The sequence below is a fragment of the Nelumbo lutea genome, chromosome 5 (assembly GCF_056320005.1).
Source record: "Nelumbo lutea isolate HS-2025 chromosome 5, American lotus-T2T, whole genome shotgun sequence".
In the NCBI taxonomy this organism is placed as follows: domain Eukaryota; kingdom Viridiplantae; phylum Streptophyta; class Magnoliopsida; order Proteales; family Nelumbonaceae; genus Nelumbo; species Nelumbo lutea.
The window spans coordinates 34768944-34787064 of record NC_142688.1 but is presented as its reverse complement, the minus strand read 5'-3'; the positions used below and the strand labels follow the sequence as shown (position 1 = coordinate 34787064).

At 41.0% G+C, this 18121-nt stretch overlaps 1 protein-coding gene and 2 pseudogenes across 1 annotated transcript; 2 read left to right on the top strand and 1 right to left on the bottom strand.

The window, feature by feature from the left end:
* Nucleotides 1-1398: 1398 nt before the first annotated feature.
* LOC148851632 (secreted RxLR effector protein 161 pseudogene) lies at nucleotides 1399-2163 on the bottom strand (annotated as a pseudogene).
* Nucleotides 2164-3825: 1662 nt separating this feature from the next.
* Nucleotides 3826-7947, top strand: LOC148851631 (G-type lectin S-receptor-like serine/threonine-protein kinase LECRK3; annotated as a pseudogene).
* Nucleotides 7948-9781: 1834 nt separating this feature from the next.
* On the top strand, nucleotides 9782-12337 carry LOC148851630 (G-type lectin S-receptor-like serine/threonine-protein kinase LECRK3). Its single transcript, XM_088946918.1, has one exon. It carries the CDS (start codon nucleotides 9886-9888, stop codon nucleotides 12262-12264), a length of 2379 nt encoding a protein of 792 aa, XP_088803044.1. The 5' UTR covers nucleotides 9782-9885; the 3' UTR covers nucleotides 12265-12337.
* Nucleotides 12338-18121: the final 5784 nt, after the last annotated feature.

Here is an 18121-nt window from a genome sequence, read left to right as displayed (position 1 = left end):
GAATGGTTTTTAGCCATTTTTTAACTTTATTTATTTATTTTTATTTATTTTTGTCATAGAGAGCCGTCTTTTTAGATTGGACGGTCGAACCGTTTGACCCAATTACCACAAATTATGATGTACACTCTCCCACTTGGGGAGATGTTAGGTGGGCACCCCTCGTACGTGCTAGGCCATGGGCCTTCTTATCACCCATTAACCCCGTACGTCCAGACAGAAAGTTGAAAGTACCAAAATGTATAAAGTTCAAAGAACAACGAAAAGACCTTGTATGGACAACTGGCAAATCGAAGACGTTCCTATCAAATTATTTGGCATCTTTATCAGTTTACTTGTCCAATGTGGAGATTTGCAATGAAATTAAACACCTTGCATACTAAAATGTTTGGCATTATAGTGGCTTAGAATCTCATCAATTAGAGTTAATTACCTGCTTCAAATGATTATAGCGCGGTAACCCACAAACTTGTGAATGACTAAAGGGTTATCCAATGAGCACGTGATATCCTCTTCAACCTTTCACACCTTTTCAAGTAGACTCAGGAATCATCCTTGTGGAGAGATCAATTTTACTTAATTATGTGCCAAAATTTCGCCTATAACCCTTCTTGCAGCTCAAACATCAGCAAGTAGGCAGGGCTAATTAAGTTGATTTCTTCTCTCCTGTTCGTATCTCTATCTGGGTGGAGCCGGCCGGCCGGTTACTGGGAAGAATTATGTAGCAGAGTTCGGGTTGGCCCTGCATGTAATTGGTCTTTGTACAAGCTATCGCTCTTATATATTATTGAAAGAGTTCATGATCAATCACCATTTATGAATACTAAGACCACTTAGTTACAGAACCAATTGCGAGTAAATATATAATGCCGTACGTATACATGGGATGAGGCCTCTCCAAGTTGCAGAGTTGAAAACTTAGTCAAAAGTTGCATATTTGAATGGTATAAACTGTGACTGTGCTTTTGATGACTTTTTAACACGCTTTATTGAGCTTGAGGCCTTACAAAAGCTATTCATTTTAAGATGAAATCATAATAACACAAATCTAAGTCTTGATCATGGCTGCTCATTTTCTATTTCTTATCTTCTCTTCTATCGTTTGTGTTGGTATAATGATGGTATAGAAGACTAGAGAATATGATAGGAAATAGGAGAGAGAATGCTAGTAGCTTCTGTATTTTTTCTGTTTCTCTCATGCTCATTTGCAATACAGAGGTTGTATTTATAGTAGCTAGAGTCGGTGGTTGGAAGGTAAACCGACTTTACATTTGTGGTTAATATTTTTTGCTCTAGATCCTTCTTTACTAAAGGAATCTTGACCAGACAAATTTACTTGCTTCTCAAGTATAACTAGGAAGTTCTAGAGTAAAGTATTCTAGAAATGTGTAGCAACTTCTATTATTCCTCCTTGGTGCACATTTTAGTAACTGCAATCATGTCTCGTAATAGTTTGAACTTTCCTTTTGGCAGTGCCTTTGTAAATATGTCTGCTAATTGTTCTTCCGTCTTGTAGTGTTTGAATTCTATTTCTTTGTTTGCTTCAGTTTCTCTGATGAAGTGATACTTGATGCCTATATGCTTGGTTCTGTTGTGAAATACGGGATTCTTTGCCATTGCTATAGTTGATCTACTATTGCAGTAGATTTCTGTAGCTTCCACTTGTGATTCTCCCATGTCTTCATGTATTCTTTTTAGCCATATCGCTTGGCTTGTTGTCATTGCTGCTGCAATATACTCTGCTTCAGCTGATGATTGTGCAACTGTTGCTTGTTTCCTTGATGCCCAAGAAAATATCCCTAATCCAATTGTGAAAGCATATCCTGACGTGCTTTTCATGTCGTCTACTGATCCTGCCCAGTCACTATCTGTGTAGCCAATTAGTTTTGAGTCATGTGTGATTCCGTACCATATTCCGTAGTTCTTTGTTCCTTGCAAGTATCTAAGTACTCTCTTAACTGCTCCATAGTGAACATGACTTGGACTCTGCATGAATCTTGATAGCAGACTAACTGCATACATGATGTCTGGTCTTGTAGCTTTTAAATAGAGTAAGCTTCCAATTAAACTTCGAAATTGTGATTTATCTGCTTTTGGTGAGCCGTCTTCTTTCTTGAAGACTTTATTGTTGTCTAATGGAGTTGATACTGTTTTGCAGCCTTCCATTTTGAATTTCTTCAAGAGAGTCTCTGTATATTTTTTTTTGTGAGATGAAGATTCCATCTTCTTCTTGAATTATTTCGATCCCAAGAAAGTAGTGCATTAAACCCAAATCGGTCATCTCCAAAGTCTTCATCATGTCTTATTTAAATTTCTTGATCATCTTCTCATTATTTCCTGTGTAAATGAGATCATCGACATATAAAGAGACAATAAGTGTGTCATTTGTACCTTGAGTCTTGATGTAGAGTGTTGGCTCACTTTTGCTTCTCCTGAATCCTTGCTCAGTGAAGTAGCTGTCGATTCTACTGTACCAGGCTCTCGAAGCTTGCTTTAGGCCATATAATGCCTTCTTTAATCTAAGAACTTTATCTTCTTGTCCTTGCACCACGAACCCTTGAGGTTTCTCCACATAGATTTCTTACTTAAGGTAGCCATTGAGGAATGCTGACTTCACATCTAGTTGGAAAATATTCCATTTCTTCTATGCAGCTAGTGCAATCAATGCCCTGATTGTGTCAAGGCGTGCAACTGGAGCAAATGACTCATTGTAGTCGACACCATATTGTTGTGAGTATCCTTTGGCAAATAACCTTGCTTTATGCTTCTGGATTGAGCCATCCGAGTTAAGCTTTGTCTTGTAAACCCACTTAACTCCTATAGTGTGTTTGTTTTGTGGACGATCTACAAGCTCCCATGTCTCGTTTTTCTCGATCATCTTTATCTCTTCGTCCATAGCTATTCTCCATACTTCTTTCTTAAAAGCTTCTTCAAAGCTTTTTGGCTCCATAAGCATCAAGTTGCATGCCTCGTATATCTCTATTAAGGATTTAGTTCGTCTTGGTGGCGAGTCTGGAGGAGATTCTGAGGCTTGTACTGGATCTAATTGTGTTGTTGGTTGAGTTGGCGATCCGGTTTAATTGTAGCCTTCTTCAAATTCTTGTTTTGGTAATAGGGGCATGTTGATACTCTTTCTTTCAACTTCTTCTGTCTCCCAATTGTATGCAGCATCTTCATCGAATCTTACGTCTCGACTGATTATGAGCTTCTTTGTTCTTAAGCTTTAGACTCAATAGCCTTTTGATTGAGTGCTATAGCCTAAGAAGATTCCTTTCTCAGTCTTCTCATCCAGCTTGTCTCTTTTATCTTGTGGAATGTGAGTGTAGCATATGCAGCCAAAAACTCTGAGATGCTTTGCTGATGGCTTTTGCCCACTCCAAGCTTCAATCGATGTCTTTTCTTGCACATCTTTGGTTGGACATCTGTTGAGCAAGTAGACTGCAGTGCTTAGTGCCTCTGCCCAAAAAGTTTTTGGAAGACCATTCTCCATGAGCATGGCTCTTGCTGTCTCCATAACTGTTCTGTTTTTTTCTTTCGGATACTCCACTTTGTTATGGTGCGTATCCGACTGTGAGTTGGTGCTCCATGGCTTCATCTTCACAGAACTTGTTGAATTCATTAGAAGTGTATTCTTTGCCTTTGTCACTTTTTATCGTCTTGATGTTGTGACCACTTTGCTTCTCGACACGGGTTTTGAATTTCTTAAAAATATCGAAGACTTGTGATTTATCTCGCAAAAAGTAAACCCATGTCATTTTAGTATAGTCATCGATGAAGAGAATGAATTACCTGTTTTGATCATTTGATGAAGTACGCATTGGACCACAAATGTCTGTATGGATTAACTCTAGTGGCTCTTTGGCTCTCCAAGCTTTTCCGGATGGGAAAGGTTGTCGATGTTGTTTCTCGAGCATACACCCTTCGCAGACATTGTTGAGCTCCTTGATTGCTGGTAGGTCTCGCATCATGTTCTTCTGCTGAAGGATCTTTAACCCATTGAAATTGAAATGTCCGGACCTTCTATGCCATAGCCACGACTCGTCCACTTGTGCTTGTATTGCTACATTGCTTGCGTATCTCCATTGTATGGGAAAACATCTGTTTTATTTCATTTTTATTTTTGCAATTTCAAGGGATTTGTCTTGCTTGTCGTAGATTGTGCAAGAATCTCTCTCAAAATGTAAAGAGTATCATTTCTCCATCATTTGACCTACACTGAGTAAGTTTTGATCAATGTTGGGGACCAAGAGTACATCATTGATGTATTTCGTGCCTTGTCTGGTGTAAATGACAATGGTGTCTTTGCCCGTTGCTTCCATTAAGTCGCCATTTCCAATTTTGACTTTTGTCTTGACTTTATCAAGACTACAAAAGATGCTTTCATTTTTTGTCATGTGGTTACTACACCCACTGTTTAGATACCAAGTATCATTCTTTTCTTCTAATGCAACTTGGCAGACGTAGAAGAGATTATTCTCATCAATTTTCTCTTCTGAAAAGTTAGCTTGATGGAATTTCTTCAAACGAAAAGTTTTTTCAACGTGCCCGAACTTTTTACAAATTTGGCACTGGGCTTTTCCTTTAAACCAACAATCTTTCTCCAAGTGGTTTTTTATTTTACAAATACCACATGGAGGATACTTGTCATTATTTTCTTTTTGTTTTCCTTGTGACTTTCTCCCATCAGCTTTTGATTTATGAGACCATGAATTAATTTTAGACCGAAAGGCATTTTCAGTCGAATTTTCATTCTGCCTATCTCGCCTACTTTCATGTGCTTCGAGAGAGCCCATTAATTCAGTTGGTGATAAAGTTTCTAATTCCTTTGTTTCTTCTATCACAGAAATTATTGCATCATATTTTTATGTACAAGAAATTAGTATTTTTTCAACTATTTTCTTGTTAGAAATAATTTCCCCATAGGCTCTCAGTTGATTTACTATTTCTTTTATTCTAGAATAGTAATCTTTTGAGTCTTATTATCCTTCATCTTAAGATTTTCAAAATCTCTTCTAACTTTCTGCAGTTTAATAGTGCGTACCTTGATAGTTCCTTGGAACTCCTCCTGCAATGTATCCCATGCTTCTTTTGCAGTTGACGTGCCCATAATTCGTGGAAATATATCGTTTGCCATTGCTTGCTGCAAGCAAAATAACGCTTGAGAATCTTTTTGTTGATTCTCTTCTTGGACCTTCTTTTCATTTGTTGAGAGAGTAGAAATGTCTTTAGGAATACTGAATCCTTCTTCAACAATTTTCCATAGATTTTGTGATTGAAAATAGGTCATCATTTTGATGGACCAAAAATCATAATTTTCTCCATAAAAAATTGGAAGAGAAAGAGAAGAGCGGTTGGAATCGGATATTCATAATGAGTAGGAAGGATTACGCCCAGTGTTGATCAAACCTGGCTTTGATACCACTGTTGGTATAATGATGGTATAGAAGAATAGAGTATATGATAGGAAGTAGGAGAGAGAATGCTAGTAGCTTATGTATTTTTTCTGTTTCTCTCATGCTCATTTGAAATACAAGAGGTTGTATTTATAGTATGTAGAGTCGGTGGTTGGAAGGTAAACCGACTTTACATTTGTGGTTAATATTATTTGTCCATCTTTTACTTAAGGAATTTTGACCAGACAAATTTGCTTGCTTCTCAATTATAACTAGGAAGTTATAGAGTAAAGTATTCTAGAAATGTGTAACAACTTCTAATAGTTATTGTAGTAACAGCTCAACAGCGACAATCCAACATAAGCTTAGGTTCTTCTCTCTCCCCCACCTCCAACCCATCATGGCTCTCAAGCTCTGGACGATTTGCCTTTGGATTTTATCCACAGGGCAATGGCTTCGCCATTGGAATATGGTTTGCCGGAATCCGCGAAAAGACGATCGTGTGGACAGCAAACCGAGATGATCCACCATTGCCACAAGATGTTGCATTGCTCCTAACCAGTGATGGGAGGGTAACTTTACCATCAAATTAAGGCCAAGAAAAGACCATTGCTGAAGCTCCGCAATCCGCTTCTTCTGCTTCCATGCTTGATTCGGGCAACTTCGTTCTCTATGGTTCTAACGGGAATATCATATGGCAGAGTTTCGATTCCCCAACTACGACCCTTCTACCGACCCAGCGCTTGATGACAGGTAAAGAGCTGTTCTCTAGTGCCTCGGCAACCAACGACTCAACGGGAAGGTTTCGCCTCAAAATGCAGCAAGATGGAAACCTCGTGCAATACCCTATTCAAACTTCTGCGCAGCACGCCTATTGGAGTACAGGTACGGCTGATGAAGGAGCCGGCGTTACATTAAATTTTAACGAAGATGGCCACCTGTACTTGCGCAACGGCACCGGATTCCAAATAAAAACCCTGTATGCCGGAGAGAATTCTACAAATGAAACAATCTTTTACCGCCTGACAATCGATGTGGATGGCATCATACGGTTGTATGCCAACAGTTTGGATCAGAAAGGTGATTGGTCAGTCAAGTGGTTCTCACTGACTAATCGTAGTGACCCCAAGGGTCTGTGTGGCCTAAATGCGTACTGAAGACTCATGGATGAAGAAGCTATTTGCTCCTGTCTCGATGGTTTTGATTTCATAGATCCAACTCAACACTGGTTGGACTGCCAGAGTAGTTCCAGTGGAGAAACTTGTGGTAAAAAGGACCAAAATCTCATATTGTCTTTGTATAGATCGGATAATATACAATGGGAAAGTAACCCGTATTCTATCATAAATCTCTCGGAGGTAGAAGATTGCAGCGATAACTGCTTGAGTGATTGTTACTGTGAAGTTGCATTTTTTAAAGATAAAGAATGCAGGAAGCAGAAGCTACCGTTGAGATATGGGAGAAGAAACATGGATGATACTACCATTGTTTTAGTCAAGGTGGGCAGAAGGTCAGAGAGAAGAAACGATCCTTCAACTACAGCTGAAGCAGAAACCAGAGGAAGCAAAGAGCAAAGCAGGAATGCTATTTTATTCGTTGGTGTTGCATCTATTATTAGTGCAATTATTCTCCTAGCAATTTCGGTTGTTCTCATCCACAGAAATCGTCTTTGGGAGTACCAAAAGATGATGCATCAGGAAAATGAAGAATTTACAGAGGAGCCACAGAAATCGCCTTTGTGGCTCGGTCTTTAGAGGAACCATAGCAAAGGGACGAAACCAAAGGGTGGTCGCAGTCAAGAAATTACACCAAGTGGTGGAACAGGGAGAACGGGAGTTTCAGACTGAGATGAGAGTTATTGGCAAAACTCATCATAGAAACTTAGTACAGTTACTGGGTTACTGCAATGAAGGCCCTTACAGGCTACTAGTGTACGAGTACCTGAGCAATGGATCACTTGCAGAGTTCCTCTTCAAAGCTGAAAGAGTACTAAGTTGGGATCAAAGAGTGGGAATCGCTGTGAATATAGCAAGGGGTATCTTCTATTTGCATGAAGAGTGTAAGACCCAAATCATCCACTGCGATATAAAGCCCCAAAACATACTCATGGATGAGAATATGTGCCCCAAGATTGCAGACTTCGGATTGGCAAAACTATTGAAGCTCGACCAAACTGGGACGTACACAGGCGTTAGGGGGACAAGGGGGTATGTGGCATCGGAACATGCCCATAACAGTGAAAGCAGATGTCTACAGCTTTGGAATTGTGTTGCTGGAGATGGTATGTTGTCGTCGTAGTGTGGATATCAGTCTTCCTGAGGATGAAATAGTTCTTACAGATAGGGTCTACGACTGTTACTTGGCTGGTGAGCTAAACAAGCTACTGGGTGATGAAGAGGTGGAGAAGAGAGGATTGGAGAGGATGGTTACTGTGGGTCTTTGGTGCATCCAGGATGAGCCATCCCTCCGTCCCTCGATGAAGGTGGTCTTAATGTTGGAAGGGACTGTAGAAATTCCAATTCCTCCTGATCCCTCATCTTTCCTAAGTACCTCTTGAGTTGAGCCATGTTAAACTTTGTCTCTATCATGCCCTAGCTATACGCCTCTGCTAACAACTTAAAGGGATCGGTCTTCAACAGTTTTTGATGGTTCTGAAGAAAGTAGAGACAGCAAATGCATGAAAAACTTGATGTTGCAGAGGCTACCTTTCTTTCGCGGTTGTACTATCCTTTATATGTCATCCAATCTCACCTCAATCCTGCGAGAAGGCAACAATAGTGTTGTTTTTCGTTCTCTGCAACTGTGAAGTTGAATTTCTTTGTCCTTAAACTGATGTTGCTGTTATTTTTTATGCTTGTTTTGCCGGCGAAGTATCGTTTCCTCATTTCCTGGTGCGACTGTGCTGTTCGCTTACCGTTTTCATCTTCTCATATATAGTCTCCATTATCTATCACAACAAAAGCAGAAAATACCAAGATATCGTTTCCTTATTTCCTGGTGCTCGTTTACCTTTGTCAAGAGACTCAGGACTCTGTTTCTTCTTCATGGTTAAATTTCATTCTTAATTTAACGTGGTTCATATAAAGAATGGCCGATAAAGGCAACGAACTGGTGTGATTATAGAGAAAAACATATTTTCATGGCAAACTAATAATGTGGATTCCAGAGCTGCTATGGTCATTTTCAAGTTCGATGTCGAACCAATTTCAGTGACATTTGCAAAGGATCACTGAAAATTCCCATAAACGTCACGTAAACTTTTCCAGACTTTTATAGGCGCGACATTTGCGTAAAATGTCGTGAGAAACTTTCCGCGACGTTTGTATTTTTTGTAGTGGACGAATTAAGCTTTTAGCGAAGGGCAGCTGAATTGAACGGTTTGCCCTCAAATTTGCCAATTGGAGAGAGTGGTACTGTGGCCTGTGTTGAGCAGAGACTTTATATTTCTTGGCTGTCTGGGGCCTCCCGTATCCAGGACCTAATCAGCGGGGCACACCTCTGACGCTGGCCTCACCTCTTAGGGCTTTAAAAACCATGAAAAAAATACCTTGTTTAAGAAGTGGGGGTCGCTGGTAGTGGCAAAAAGTTGATCCAACCCGGGAATCCGATCCAACCTAACCCGAAAAAATAGTGTTAAGATCTCACATTTAGCTTTCTAAATTTGAGAACGACTCAACCCGAAAAAATTGGGTTCCATTGTTAGATTTAATTGGGATTATTTATATATTATTTTAGTAAATGACCAATTTTTATTATTTGTTGATAATTAATAGCAAATATTATAAATGACCATTTTTATTATTTGTTGATAATCAATAGCAAACAAATTTATAACTGATTTTTGAAAAATCGGCTGATACCAAATAAGCAATTTCTCTGATTTCTCTTCTGAGAGAAATCATTGATCATCAAATGAGTCAGCATGGATCCCAAACATCTCTGAAGTCAATGATGATTGATGTTGCAATAAGTAGAACCTACTAAAGCCACTACTTTAAGAGAATCGGATTTATTGTAAACAGCAAAAAGAAAAAGAAAACAAATGCCAAAGTGAAATTGTGTGTGTGTGAGAGAGAGAGAGAGAGAGAGAGGCGGAGGGAGGGTCGTTTCTGGCAGCACCTTGCTCACTATAGAAATGGAGTTTCTGTGAATGGGGGTGGTTTAATTTAACGGGGTTAATCTCAACTTTGGCCTTCAGAGAAAGGGTGTTTTTGCACATTTGTTTGAAAGAATGCGACCGGACAAGTCAATTACTCAATTTATTTTAGTCTTCAGAAATGACCACCCCATTGTAGAATTTGGTCGAGATCAACGTTGACTTACAAATCACTCTCGAGAAAGAAATTTTAGCATACCTGGGAGCACTCTGCACTCTTTGACTGACGTGTTGTAACCGTTTTGTAACATATCACGAAACTTCTTCTTTGTAGCAGATTTGGACCCTCCCCACTCCCTTAAAGCTGCAGCGTTCTGTCTTGCACCCTCTCCATCTCTAATGGCGTCTAAGCTGCCTGTATTCTTTGTGTTTGTGTTTCTCTCCGTACTTTGTTTAGTTGTTGGAGCTCAACAAAATCTTTCAAATTTGATCAATTTGGGCTCTTCGCTCTCCCCATCCACTCAACCCAACTCATGGTTCTCATCCTCCGGCCGATTCGAATTTGGCTTCTACCCAGAAGGCAAAGGCTTCTCCGTCGGAACTAGGTTGGTTGGAAACCTCGAAAAGACAGTTGTCTGGACTGCAAGACGCGACCACCCACCGGTCTCCTCGAATGCTACCCTAGCTTTGACCAAGGAGGGTTGGCTTGTTCTGCGGACAGAGCAAGGTGAAGAGATAAACATCACCGGCGCGTCTGATCCCGCTTCCTTTGCTTCATTGCTCGACTCTGGCAATTTTGTGCTCTACGACAATGTTTCAAATGTGATCTGGAAGAGCTTCGATTCTCCCACTGACACCATATTGGGTGGTCAGAATCTAACCAACGGCAATTTGTTGGTTTCCAGTGTATCAAACACTGACCACTCAACTGGACGATTTGTTCTCTATATGCAGTCAGATGGTAACCTTGTTGCTTACCCGATAAACACCACAGCCGAATCCCTCAACGCGTATGATTGGACGAGCACATATACCGGAGGAGACAGCATCAACTTAAATCTCGATTACAACGGCAACCTATTCCTCAGCCGACAGGGTTCTTTGCTACTCCTTCTAGTCAACCTGTCGTCGTCCAGCTCCAGCGGACACGGGGCGGTTGTTTACCGTGCAACACTTGACCCCAATGGTAATTTCCTGCTGTATTCTCATAGCTTTAACAGCGGTGGTAGCGCCACCATGAAGCTTGAGTGGTCGGCGTTGCAAGACCAGTGTGAAGTCAAGGGTTTCTGCGGCTTCAACAGCTATTGCGCTCTCATGGGTAGTGAACATGATTGCCTTTGTTTTCCTGGTTTCAACTTTATCGATCCCAATCAAAAGTTCCTCGGCTGCCAGGGTGACTTTGGTCCAGAAGGTTGCAGAGACTGGAAAGAGGCAGTGAAACAGTACACGGTTATTCAAATGAAGGATCTGGTTTTTCCCGTACCGCCTTACTCCGTAGTGCCAATGACGGAAGCAGATTGCAGCAAATCGTGTTTAGAAGACTGTAATTGCGGAGCGGCGCTGTTTGATAGTGATGGGAATTGTAATAAACTAGATCTTCCACTGCGATATGTAAGATTGGGTCAGAACGAGTCTACCACAACTTTCTTAAAGGTGAGTTCTGGATTCCCAGGTAACAGAAGCTCAACCGGTTCTGTGAAGCCACATGATCCGAAAGATAGAAAGAAAAGAGAGGCCCTAGTGCTTTTGGTCAGTTTTGCTTCCGTCACATGCTCCTTTATCGCCATTGCAATATATAGCTTCTGTATCCACCGACGACAAGCACGGAATTATATAAGGCTGTCAAGAAATTGTAATTCGATACTCACCGAGGAGTTTTCTCTGCGACAATTCACTTACAATGAACTCGACAAGGCAACAGGCGGTTTCAAAGAGGAGTTGGGTAGGGGTTCTGTTGGAGCTGTTTATAAAGGAGTCTTATCACCGGGTGACAGAATTGTAGCTGTTAAAAGACTAGAGACTGTGACAGAAGGAGGAAGAGAATTCAAAGCAGAGATGAGCGCAATTGGGAGAACTTATCACAGGAACTTGGTTCGGTTGCTGGGGTTCTGCGTTGAGGGCTCTAAGAGGCTTCTGGTTTATGAATACATGAGTAATGGCTCACTATCTCAGCTTCTCTTCAAGGTTGAAGAACACCTCATTTGGAAAGAAAGATTAAGAATAGCACTGGACATAGCTAGAGGCATTCTCTACCTACACGAGGAGTGTGAGACCCACATCATCCATTGTGACATAAAGCCCCAAAATATACTGATGGATGAATTTTGGACGGCTAAGATCTCGGATTTTGGGTTGGCAAAGCTATTGATGCCGAATCAGACGAGAAGCTTCACCGGAGTCAGAGGGACTGGAGGATACTTGGCACCAGAATGGCAAAAGAATATCCTCATAACGGTAAAGGCTGATGTTTATAGCTTTGGGGTTGTGCTGTTAGAGATTATATGTCGCAGAAGCAATATGGAGGTGAACGTATCAACAACAGATGAGATAATTCTTTCTAGTTGGGTTTATAAGTGCTTCGTAGCTAAGGAGTTGGATAAGCTTGTGGACGATGATGATGAAGAGGTAGACATGAACAAACTTGAGAAAATGGTTAAGGTTGCACTGTGGTGTATTCAAGATGAACCGGCTCTTCGTCCTTCAATGAAGAATGTGATCTTGATGTTAGAAGGAACCGTGGATACACCCACTCCTCCTCCAAGCCTTTCCTTTTCTTAATGTTGCAATTTCTCCTTTAATGTAGCGTTTTATGATCCATATATATAATATATAATATGTTATGCTGAATCAAGATAGCATATATTCTGTTTGAAATAATGTTTCAAATTCTTCATATCATCTAGAAATTACAGAATTTACGTGCATTAAGTCCGAAATTTCAAAATCTACATAAAGATCCTCAAATTAATCAACCCATGTTACCCATCAAAAGAGCAACTCAGGGACCATTTCGTTCACAATCGGAAAGGTCTAGCCCCCTCACCTGTGTGGTTCAGACTGAAATCCGAATTGAAATCTGAATTAGCTGGAATGAATTCTCATTGGCTATTCCCTCAAAAAAGGGAATGTTATTCCACCAGGAGTAGAGATCAAATCAGCCCCCACAAGATTGCTCCCATAATATAATTACTTCCATAATCATATTTTATAATTAAAATATAAAAGAAAATATTATTTTTTAACTTTTACATATATAAATATAGTCTGATTGCTAAACAGATACTGTTATTAACATCCATAGTAGAGTAATTGTGTATATATTTGGCATCGGAGATACAGATTCTGCTGCTGACTGATTGGAAGCTGAGAAAAAAAATGGTGTCTTTTATTTTTATTTTTTTGTTTGGAATCATTTCTGCTATGTATAGTAGGACGTTTCTTAGAGCAACAATAATTTTTTTTGTTTGATACCAATGCTTCAGGAAACGTTTTCAGTACTGTTATCCACTATCCAGTGCCACATGCATCACTGCCATCTCGCATCCCTGTTGGCAGTAAGGAGCTGCAGCTCCAGGAAACGCCAAATTTGACGTTTCTCCAAGCGATGCCTTCCCGATTTCCAAGGCATGGCTTAGAGTACCATTTTTATGAAAAAATGGTTTCAAACAAACGCCTGTTTCCTAGAGCACCGTTTTTTCTGACATAGCACTGATGTGACACTGTTTTCTAAGCAACGGCAACGATGCCAAACAAACATTGTATCTAATGTTGATTGGGTATCGGATTTTCAGAGTCCATTGACAGACGTAAGCCTCTCCACTTCTCCTCTCCAAGTCAACACTAGGAAGAGAAAAGTCTTATTCTTGTTAGCAAAGTCTTTAATTAATTTGACTATATGAAAAGATGCTTCCTCTCCTTCACTCCCTCTAATCTTTTCTAAGGTATAAAAAAAAAAAATCATATTGGTGGATGCCCCCTATTGCTGTTTTCTTTAAAATGGACATTTTTTTTTTAAGGTTTTGAGATTTTACAACCCATATATAGATATGGTATGAGTAAAGTATAATATTAGGCTAAACGTGACCTTTCCATTCAATAATATATCAGAGTATATCAGGCTAAAATACCCTAGAACTTATAAGTAAATTACCATATATATATATATATATATATATATATATATATATATATATATATATATATATTATACCTGCATTTTAAATTGAAAATCTTATGTTTTGTTTCATCATTCAATAATTCTCTCTTCACTCAAATATATGTACATATACACACACGTTTTTACATGTTTTAATCAAATAATTGAAAATTTTGAACTTTATTCATGTTATTTTACTTGTTTATTATTTATGTATAATAAAAAATTAAATTTTGGTCGTAGACCCGACCCACAAACCCTCAAATGCAAAGAGGGCAGGGTTAGAGAGGGTTTTGCATTTTGATGTGTGAGGAAAGATTGAGTTCTAAAAACCCAATCTAATGCAAGTTTTGGAAAAGATAGTGATGGGAAGTTTGAGAGACACAAAGGGTCCAAAATTTACAAAACCCTCCTGATGTAACCGTTTTTGGTCACGTACCATTTTTTGTGATGTATAAATTTTTTGGCTAAGTACCTCGTTGTTTGACCCGGTGGTGACGTCTTGGTGGTGAGCTACTTGGTGACGAACTGACTGGGGGCGGACTGCATGGTGGCAAACTGCTTGGGGGCGAGTTGCCTGGTGGCGAACTGCCTAGTGGCGAACTGCCAGGTGGCGAACTGCCTGGTGGACTCGTCACTTGACTTGCTCCTAGGCGGCCTGCAACTCAGAGGATGGTGGAGCTCCCTGGTGCAGCGCAACCCGACTACCCTTCGCGTGAGGTGATTTCCTCTCCTTTGTAGGCGGCGGGATCTGAGGGACCTGCGAGAACTGAATCAGAGGACCCGGGGGTACTTTCCCGGCGGGGACTCTCCGATGCCTAAGTTAGCATTCTGATTACAGAGAGCTTGGAGAGAAATGAGAGAGTTAGAGAGCAGGGGTTACCCTCCTTTTTTCCACCCCCTCCCCTTTGGGGGGTGAGGTCTTTATATACCGGAGTCCTCGCGGGTTAGGTGGGTGAAAAGCCTCTAAATGGTAAGACTCGTCACATCCCGTCAGAACCGAGTTACGGTGCTGAACTCCTCGAGGTCGTCAGGCTGGCGCTTGTGTCAGGCGGCCAGGTCGGCGCCTGGGCCAGGTTGTCAGGGCGGCGCCCGCGTCAGTCGGCGGGTCGGTGTCTGGACCAGGTTGTCAGGTTGGCGCCTGTGTCAGTCAGTGGGTCGGTGTCTGGGCCAGGTTGTTAGGCAGGAGATCTTCCTGCGATACTTGGGGACGAACTGCTTAGTGGCGAGCTGCCTATGCAATGCCGAGTTGTCTAAGTTGCCAGGCTAAGGGTGAGCTGCCTGTGGCGAGCTGCCTATGGCGAGCTGCCTGTGGCTAGCTGCATGTGGCGAGCTGCCTGTGGCGAGCTGCCTATGACGAGCTCGAGCTGCTTAGTGGCGAGCTGCCTAGGGCGAGCTGCCTGTGGCAAGTTGCCTATGGCGAGCTGCCTATGGCGAGCTGCCTGTGGCAAGTTGCCTATGGCGAGCTGCTTATGGCGAGCTGCTTATGGCAAGCTGCCTTTGGCGAGCTGCCTGTGGCAAGCTGCTTATGGCGAGTTGCCTATGGCGAGCTGCTTATGGCGAGCTGCATATGGCGAGCTGCCTAGTTGTCAAGAGGCTACACTTAGTTGGCATGAGGTGCCAGGTGTCACAATTTCACTGGAGGGTCAAATCTGCCCTCATCAATTGCCCCCCACTCCCGAGCTGAGAGTAACTCAGCGAAAGGAGTAGATTTCTTTTGGCCCGTAAGTCGACGAGCTAGTAAGTGCCGATCCAATTCCTTAGTCTTCGAGACCTGCCTGTATGTGGCGAGCTGCCAATAAGGGGAGGGGGTCTCCACCAATTCAGTAGTGTAGCCCTTAGGCTTTGGGGCGATTTATAGTTCACTTTTGCTGATTTTGCTCCTTCTGAGGAGGCGACTGGATATTTAGCAATAGTGTGGCCCGTAGGCATTGGGATTGACTTGTAGTCTACTCTTCTTTGACTTTTGCCCGTGCCGGGGAGGCGACCGGGTCTTAAGCAGTAATGTGGCCCGTAGGTTTTGGGAGTGACTCGTAGTCTACTCTTTTTTGACTTTGCCCGTGCCGGAGAGGCGACCGGGTCTTAAGCAGTAATGTGGCCCGTAGGCTTTGGGAGTGACTCGTAGTCTACTCTTTTTTTACTTTGCCCATGCCGGAGAGGCGACCGGGTCTTAAGCAGTAATGTGGCCCGTAGGCTTTGCCTGTGAGGTGTCGAGTTATGATTGTGCTGCATCAACTTCGTAATGCCGGTCACCCACTCCTACAAGAAGCTACTAGGAGCTCGATTCGGGGGCAGCACTACTAAATTTTGGTCGCCAGCTCACACGGGAGCCTTGGAAGGCTCGACCGGTAAGGGCGCCTATGTAGTCTGTTGGCCGTCAACTCCCGCGGAAGCCACGAAGAGCTCATCTTTGTAGGGGGGACCTTGCGGAGAGGACTGATGAGGCATTATCTGAATTGAAAGTAAGGTTGGTAGAGCTACTTAGTCTGTTAGTTCCTTGCATAGTCTTTGAATTCATAAAAAATGTAAACTATAGAGTGATAGCTTCAATTTCTAAAAAGTGAGGACTTAGCTTTGGTAAGATGAGAACTTAGCTTTTGTAGGATGAGAACTTAGCTTTTTGTATCGTGTTTCCACAGACGGCGCCAATTGATGTAACCGTATTTGGTCACGTACCATTTTTTGTGATGTATAAATTTTTTGGCTAAGTACCTCGTTGTTTGACCCGGTGGTGACGCCATGGTGATGAGCTACTTGGTGATGAACTGCCTGGGGGCGAACTGCCTAGTGGCGAACTGCCTGGGGGCGAGTTGCCTAGTGGCGAACTGCCTGGTGGACTTGTCACTTGACTTGCTCCTACGCGGCTTGCAACTCAGAGGATGGTGGAGCTCCCTGGTGCAGCGCAACCCGACTACCCTTCGCGTGAGGTGATTTCCTCTCCTTTGTAGGCGGTGGGAGCTGAGGGACCTGCGAGAACTGAATCAGAGGACCCGGGGGTACTTTCCCGGTGGGGACTCTCCGATGCCTAAATTAGCATTCTGATTACAGAGAGCTTGGAGAGAAATGAGGGAGCTAGAGAACAGGGGTGCCAGGTGTCACAATTTCACTGGAGGGCCAAATCTGCCCTCATCACCTCCCTTAAACCACTGATTGCATATCCCTAAACACCTCCTTAGAATACGGCTATAAATAAATTGAATTCGGATCAGATTTAGTAAAATCCAAATCCGATCCAATTATTGAAAACCTGCATTTGAATCCAATCGGATTTGAAGACCTTGGATTCAAATTTGAATCCTAGATGTGGATCGGATTTGGATTTAAACCAATTCCTCTTTAATTTTTTAAAATACAGAAAAATAAAATGTTAATTACATTTCATCTTTTATATATAATAAATTAATATAAATATAACATATTCAATTTATTATTTATATAAATTTATATAACATATAATATATATATGAAAAAATATTTTTGATAATTTTAAATTATAATTATATAAAATTTATATATTAGATTAGATGGAATCAAAGTCAAATCTGATTCAATTATTAATCAGTACCCACAGCCACCTGTTATCTGAAACATTAAGTAGACGGTACGGATACCTGGACTCTTCTGCTTTTATAGACTTTATGTAGAAGACGTATTCTGAGTCAACGTTCGGGCGTCATGGTTTGATGTATTTTACACAAAGACCTGATAAAAAGACGAAATTTCAAATAACTGCCACCTCCTAATCTTTTAATAGCCGTTTTTATAGTTCAGTCCACACTAGACCTAAGATTTTTATGAGCGTACTGAATCCTGCCCGTGAATTGATGTTAAATTCATGCAGTATATAGGGAGCTATTAGTAGAGTAAAATATAAAAACCTTTCTCTGAATTTCTCACAATCATAAAAACATCATATGAAGTTTTGAAAAGTTCTGCAATTACCATCCTTTCATCATTTTTCTCAATTTATTATCAAGAAAAAGTATTATTGTCTTTTAAGTTATAACAATATCCTTACTATTTGTTAAGAAATCTTTTAATATAATCAAAATGCCAGATTTATGCTTTTAGGCTTCACTCATTCATAATGAATTTACAAAATTAAATTAGTTTAGTCTTTAATTTGACCTATGGAATGTTTTAGTTAAAAATTAAAAGTTTATGAAATATGTTTGTAAATTTCCATTTGAATTATATATATATACAAGGGTAAAGTGAGTATTTCCAAAAAAAATAAATGCGTTAGGCAAAAAAAAATTGAATGCATTAGGCCAATGTTTTCTGACTGAGATAATGATGGCAGGGAGGTATTTTTCAAAACTGTAGAGAAGGTTTTTGTTAAAATAAAACTTCGGGACAAAGAGCGTTGTACCCAAAAAGGAAAAACAAAGAATTTTTTCCACGCGCTTGTGAAAATCATAAAATGAAAGGCCCAGTTTTCGTGGGCCTTTGTAGGGAACAGTGGAGTGTCCAACCCGT

What these genes read in the sequence shown, in the direction of transcription:
- LOC148851630 (XM_088946918.1), top strand. Translation starts at nt 9,886, where the DNA reads ATGGCGTCTAAGCTGCCTGTATTCTTTGTGTTTGTGTTTCTCTCCGTA.